General features: G+C 35.6%; 1 protein-coding gene across 1 annotated transcript; it reads left to right on the top strand.

The window, feature by feature from the left end:
* Window positions 1-599: 599 nt before the first annotated feature.
* Window positions 600-7,124, top strand: LOC141696962 (sister chromatid cohesion protein SCC4). Its single transcript, XM_074501124.1, has 10 exons — window positions 600-1,002; window positions 1,121-1,887; window positions 2,807-2,845; window positions 3,090-3,211; window positions 3,514-3,660; window positions 5,567-5,656; window positions 5,746-5,870; window positions 6,089-6,294; window positions 6,478-6,602; window positions 6,699-7,124. The coding sequence occupies exons 1-10, from the start codon at window positions 620-622 to the stop codon at window positions 6,882-6,884; spliced, it is 2,190 nt and encodes a 729-aa protein (XP_074357225.1). The 5' UTR covers window positions 600-619; the 3' UTR covers window positions 6,885-7,124.
* The last annotated feature ends 260 nt before the right edge of the window (window positions 7,125-7,384 follow it).

Raw genomic sequence — 7,384 nt, 5'->3', positions numbered from 1 at the left:
ATTAATGAGGCCCAAAACCCTGATTATTTATTAATTTCATAATTAATAAATAGGGAGGATTACTAGCTCATTAAACGAGTCTTATCAATGATACAATCCTATAAAAGATAGCCTCAAGAACACTTACACCAACTAGGAGTCTGATTCCTTTATTCTAGTACTTCAAAGTCTATTCAAAGTCTGAGAATTTGTTCAACAAATCTCCTAACCCTAGTCCAATTCAAGTACTCTCAACATCTATTTAAAGGAACTCATCCCATCCATCAGAATTACGTTTTTTGATTTGATTTTCTAATTCTCAGATATACGTAGGCATATTGTAAAAGTAGAGTTAAGTTACAAATTACGAGAACAGTCATTAAATGTTTTAAACTCCTGAACCCTATAAATACAACAATTAATATATACTAGTTTTTTTATCCATAATATATATATATTATCCGATTAATGATCCGTTTTAAAAACTGCTTAAGCGTCCGTTTTAATATTTAAGCGCTAAAAGTAGCCTCAGCACTTTATTAATCGTGCGCTTTTTACAGCACTAAATATATAATTAGACATGTAAGAATAAATTGCAAATAATAAGCATGGTTTGAAGTCATAAAAATAGTCGGGGGGGATGAGGGGGGATAGGATGATGGAAGGAGTAGCGGAAGGGTTGTGGGAATTAGCAGATATAGCAGAGAAGAAAGGAGAAATAAGTAAAGCCGTGAAATGCTTAGAAGCAATTTGTCAGGCTAGTAGCGTTTCATTTCTCCCAATTGTAATTGTAAAGACTAGACTTCGTATAGCTACTCTTCTTCTTAAACATTCACACAACGTCAATCACGCCAAGTCTCATCTGGAGCGATCTCAATTGCTTTTGAATTCAATTCCCTCTTGCTTTGATTTGAAGTTTCGTTGTTACAGCTTATTGAGCCAGTGTTACCATCTTGTTGGTGCTATTCCTTCTCAGAAGCAAATTCTCAACAAGGCTTTGACTCTTTCCTCCCAGCCTCAAGGGTAAGTAGTAGTAACACAATTCATTCATTCATTCATTCATTTCACTTACTTATTATTATTATAACAACAATTATTAATTCAAATTTCCCCTATTTCCCCTGATTTCCCCTAATTTCAGCTTTTCTTCCAAATTATGGTCTTGCAACTTCAACTCCCAGCTTGCAAATGCCCTCATTATTCAAGGAGATTACCAAGCTTCCCTCTCCTCTTTGGAACACGCTTATATCTCTGCTACTCAATTGCATTATCCCGAGTTACAGATGTTTTTCGCTACTTCCATTTTGCACGTCCACCTCATGCTATGGGATGACGTTACTTTAGTTGAGCAAGCTGTCAATCGATGTAATGTGGTATGGGACTCTATCCCCCTCGATAAAAGATTACATTGCCATGGGTTACTCTTCTATAATGAGCTGCTCCACATTTTCTATTTGCTCCGGATATGTGACTATAAGAATGCTACTCAACATGTTGATAAATTAGATGCTGCCATGAAGGCGGATTTACAAAATACGAAACAGATTCAGGCACTAAACAAAGAGCTTCATGTAATCAATCGAGATCTCTCTTGCTCCGATCGTAATCTACCCTACAGAGATAGATTAGCACTTAATACAAAACAAGCTCAGGTTGAACAACAACTAAGTGCTCTTACCGGACATACTTCATTTGCCAAAGATGCTTTGGAGCCAGCTTATTTTGGAAATGTGAGGCGGGAATGGGGAGATAAACTTCAGTTGGCACAACATCCTATTGAGGGAGAGTGGCTACCGAAGAGTGCGGTATATGCACTAGTGGATCTAATGGTTGTTGTTTTTAGTCGCCCAAAAGGACTTTTTAAGGAGTGTGGGAAGCGGATACAATCTGGGGTACAAACAATTGAAGGTTCGTATCTTTTATACTCTGTATCCTTTCAGTTCTGTCTTTCTGCTACCTGTTCTTTTTAATACCGATTTACGAATATCCTCTGTTACCTAGGCTCTTCAAAATTTTAATTCAAACCAAGTTGGAAATGTCATGACATGATATTGGTGTGGGGTATTGGATTTGAATCTGAATCTGATTCTTCCTGTTGCAACCGGACATATCAGTGTCTAGTAGTCCAATTTAAAATAGAATTTTAAGGCCTTTTAAAATCTCGAGGCAACTAATATCTTAGGAGAAAGACCCATAGGACTTTTTCAATTCTATCGTAATACTTTTCTTTTAAGAATACTCGTGTATAATTGATATGCAACAAACCTGTCGGAATCCTTAAAATATGTGAAAGAATGCATGTAAAATTTCAATTAAGCAGGTACAAGTATGTAATTTGCTTAACATGGTAGTGGCACACATTGAAAAGCACATGATGCTCCAATGCCTCGAACGACCTTCTTAGAAGTGCCTTATGTGCTATATGCTCATACCGATACCCAACTTACCACATAACACCTTTTTATATATTATCCTAGCTGCGACTTCTCACTTCTGCTTTAAGTTTGAATCTCCCACCTTCACGTGCAAATCTATAACTCCATTCAAACTTGTATATGGACTTGATGTTGCACTATTAATTTTTGTACTCTTTATTCGAAAATTTGATTATATGATTACCCGTTTCTTAGCATATATGCAAGATAACAAATAAAAAATCCGTGACGAAGATGACATTTCGATTTCGCCTAATTAATCTTAAAGTTCTCGTGTGAAGCGTAGATAATGAACATAGACTATGGCGTTTCCTTTCGACAGATAGAATTGCAATTATAACGGCATATGCCTGCCCACCTTCCAGCTTTAATTTTTATTCTGTTACATGTAGGAGAGCTATCAAGGCTTGGAGTCAATGATACTATGAGAGGTGAGCCGCAATTTTCACAATCCCATTTCTTAAAATGCTGCAGTATACTGCCCGATAGTAATTTTTTTCATTTTTCAGTGCAACATTCTGCATTCAATCATTTTTATATTGAGATCATTAGCTAGTTATGTATATCTTGTACCTTTCATTTACTTAATTCCAATTTTATGTATGATTTGTAAACATTTTATTCAGCACCGTGTTATGCTCATTACATTTCATGTTTGAAATGCTTGACTTGTAGAAGTGGATATACAACATTCAGCGATATGGATGGCTGGGGTATATTTGATGCTCTTAATGCAATTTCTGGAAAACAAAGTTGCAGTGGAGCTAACACGCTCTGAGTTTGTCGAGGCCCAAAAGGTTGGTACTGCATCTTTGACATTGTAGTACTTAGTAATATACAGTGTTCCAAAGTATATTTGAGTCTAATAATGACAGGCTATGAGTGCATGACTATTGAGAGACTGGACATTAAATTTCAAACTTGTGGCATATGATTGTTAGCTGATATCAGCAAGTGATTGAAAATCAAAACTAAAAGCTGTTAATGTTTCGTGTTGCGCTCTGTGGTAGTGCATCCCCGCCAATTATATTTTGCATAAATTAAAGAGGCTTATTAAATTGATTTAACTAATTAATTATATTTTGTTTCCTGCTTGCAGGCGTTGGTGCTGATGAAAAGTTGGTACGTTCGTTTTCCAACAATCTTACAAGCTTGTGGGAGCATTATTGAGATGCTCAGAGGGCAGTATTCCCATTCTGTTGGCTGTTATAGTGAAGCTGCTTTCCATTTCATTGAGGCATCAAAGGTTTTTGTCTCTCATAATGTTATTATTATCTGGGGTATCTCTAGCATCAACTTATTTATTAAGTGAATATATCTGTCATCAACAAATCACTAAGCTGTTCTGTCGTGGTCACTATATTTATCAATGTATTATAAATTAATTTTCTTATCTGTGATGGTCAGATGGAGCTCTGATCAGGCATTACTCAATTATTTAGAAATTACTAAATTGATGGGTTTTTTATTTGTGTATTTGTGAACATTGTAATTTTTTTGTCAATTAGAAGCTGATAACAGTGTCCAATATAAATTTATATACCTGCACATTTAAAAATGATACATTACATTTAGCAAAAAAGAAAATAAAAAAAAATGATACATTACAGTACTACTAATCAAGAAAATACTCGACAGTCACAGAACTTTACCAGTTTTGATTGAAGTAATTATGTGTGAACGACTGAAAATTAGGAGTGGATATGGTTTTGGAGGTTTTAATATACCTATATCTGATGGCCTATATATTCTTGTGATTGTGTACCTATTAGTGTGTACATGTGTTCCATCTTTCTCTTTTAAGCTGGAAGCTAACTCTCAAGCTAGGGTCACAAAGAATAGTTATTCTTGTGGAAGTTTGGGTTAAATGGATATTTGGACATTTACTTGGTTTCTGCTTGAAGCTGGGTCATCAAACTAAAAAAACTTCATATGAGTGATTAAACGTTAATGAGCTTGCAATTGAGGCATTTAATTTGAACGAAATTTTCAGGATCGTTACGTTAAGTTAACTTTAAGCGGTTTTCGTTGAATAGTGCAACATTGAATCCAGCTCAGCTGCCACATCAATTCCACCTCACTCACTCTAATTAAGAAATAAAACCTAAATTAAAACAAAAATCCGACCCAGCCATCTCATTTTTTGTATTAAGTTCATCAAAAAGGCGTTATATGTTTTCCTAAATTGACTGCATTTAGTCTTATTTGTTTTCAAGGTCCAGCTAGTCACATCTCTCACCATTCGTCTTAAATTACTTCTCTTGGAAATCTCCACTTTGATATTCAAATAAGAAAGATCAATAAATACATCAAACAATCCATAATACTCTTCTATGTATACATATATATATATATATATATGTGTGTGTGTGTGTGTGTATGGATTGATTAATCCTTTTCATTGAATATGTATTGTTGACGCAAGTATGTCGGGATTGGAAGGGTTTGAAAATAATGATACAATAGTTTGAGTACAAAGAAAAATTGGGATGGAGACCCTTTCCATTGTTGGGTAAATTGACCCACATGCTATACTTGTTTTATATGCATAGATGTTACATATAAACTTACGTATACGTTTGTTGTAATATGTAGCCTTTAATGTTTGAGATAATATCTTGTATAAATTGAATGAATGTATTTGATTTTAGGTTTAGGTTAGATGTGAAAGTTTAATATTTTAATATATATACAATCATTGAAAGTGTAGGGTGAGAGGGAAGTGTTAAAAATAATGTTAGTACTTGATTTTGTGATGGTGAGATTTTTAGAATAGCATTGGAGTTGCCATTGATGAGTGCAGATGATGCACACACACACATATATATGCACACGTGAAAGAAGTGTATTTTCTTGTACGGATTGCAGAAATGTGAAGATGTAGATGAGAGAATGTATTGAAGTGTATGAGGGGTTGATGAAGACGGAGGAGGAAGTAGAAACCGGTGCCAAAAAATGGATAGGTCAATAGGATAGTAAATTGGGTTGGATTAGTGTATTAATGCTTCACATATTACTTTTCACATAAGATATCTGTATACTCCATTAATATGTTTAGCGCCTCTCACCAATTGAATTGTTTTTACTTTTTAAGTATTTGACTGCAAGTTTTTTGTAGCTATTTAATCATGTGTGTTTTGGTGACTTTGTAGTTAACGGAGAGCAAATCACTGCAAGCCATGTGCCATGTTTATGCAGCAGTTTCTTATATTTGCATTGGTGATGCTGAATCTTCTTCCCAGGTACACCAATTTTCTTCCATATTGTGTTAAAATACTCAGTGGTCGCATCTCCGTGTGCATGTTGTTTCTGACTAGTGTTACAAGCGCAGGCACTTGATTTGATTGGACCAGTTTACAGCATGGTTGATTCTTTTGTTGGAGTTCGGGAAAAAACCTCTGTCCTATTTGCTTATGGGTTCTTATTGATGAAACAGCAGAATCTACAAGAAGCAAGGTAAAATATGTTAACCATTAACTGGGACAAAATGACTTTGTTGTCAATGTCAGATTCTGTAACTTACCTTTGCTACAGTTAATAAATACTTCAGCCTTTCTATCTTGAATTGCTTTTGTCGGATTTTGAGCACAAAAAGAACAGGAATAGAATCCACGTATAGTATGAATAACTTAGCGGTGACGTAATTGAATTATAGTTTCTTATTTAATGTGTAGACTTCGGTTAGCTAATGGCTTGCAGACGACCCACGTTACTCTGGGGAATCTTCAACTTGTTGCACAATATTTGACAGTCCTTGGGAACTTGGCACTTTCTCTTCATGATACTGGACAAGCAAGGGAGATCTTGAGGTCCTCCCTTACATTAGCGAAGAAGCTTTATGATATCCCTACTCAGATCTGGGTTCTATCAAACATGACTGGTAAATACTATTTTGTTTTTTCTTTGAGGGTTTTGAATCTGACTCACTTTTCCAGCATAAACTTAACTCCCTTAGTTTGTTGACAACCATGTGTTGGGTTTTTATTTTTCTTTTTACATGTTCCCTATAGCTACTCTACTATCTTTTCACTTTACTAGTTCATACCTTTTTCCTTGACTGCAGCTTTGTACCAGCAATTAGATGAAAAGGGTAATGAAACAGAAAATTCTGAATATCAGAGGAAGAAAGAAATTGATTTGGAGAAGAGAATTGCCGATGCGCATGGTTCCATACATCATAGTGAACTGGTAAAAGAATTGCTGGTGTACTCATGTACATCCCACTCTTTTGTGGAAGATATTCGATGCACAAACACTCACTTTCATTTGTTGTTTACTGGGCAGGCTGAGAAAGTAAAGATTGAAGTTAACAAAATGAATGATATTGATATGAAGCCAGGGACTGCAGGTGCTTCCGTGGAAGTAAATAATCTTGATATTCCAGAGTCGGTGGGTCTGTCACCATCAACGAGGCGGTCATCACGGTTGATGGATATAGACATTGGAACCAGGGGAAAAAGAAAACTTTAGTTCTTTCTTGTGAAAGTAACTATAAGCATTTTATGGAAGCAGCCTGTTTCTGTATATCGTGATCTTAGTTTAAGCAGCCCGTTTCTATATGTTTAGGATGGATTGGCGACTATATTTATGCGTACATGTTATCGGGCTTACAATTATGTCAATTTTACTTGGGCTTGGTTTGTTTTTCTTTTGTTTTTTTGTTGACAGGAGTGCAAATCAATGTCATTTGTCTGTTTTTAGGAGTGCAAATCAATGTAATTTAAATCACCCATTCCAAACGCCATCTAAGCAAATTTAGGTAAATTTACTAGTTCTTGGTAAATTTACCAAGGACTCATAGGGTATTGCCATGAAGCACTAGCATAATAATCCCAGTTATCCCTTGTAGTCCCTTGACAAACCACCCAGTAGTTCGGAGGCTGGTCTTCCCCAAAGAAAGGCTCCATTAGTTGATACTTGTCCGGGGAAAGTCACAAGTTAAGTGTGTGCCATAGCATGAATTCTCACCC

The sequence above is a fragment of the Apium graveolens genome, chromosome 11 (assembly GCF_009905375.1).
Source record: "Apium graveolens cultivar Ventura chromosome 11, ASM990537v1, whole genome shotgun sequence".
Taxonomy (NCBI): domain Eukaryota; kingdom Viridiplantae; phylum Streptophyta; class Magnoliopsida; order Apiales; family Apiaceae; genus Apium; species Apium graveolens.
This window is presented reverse-complemented; position numbering and strand designations above follow the sequence as displayed.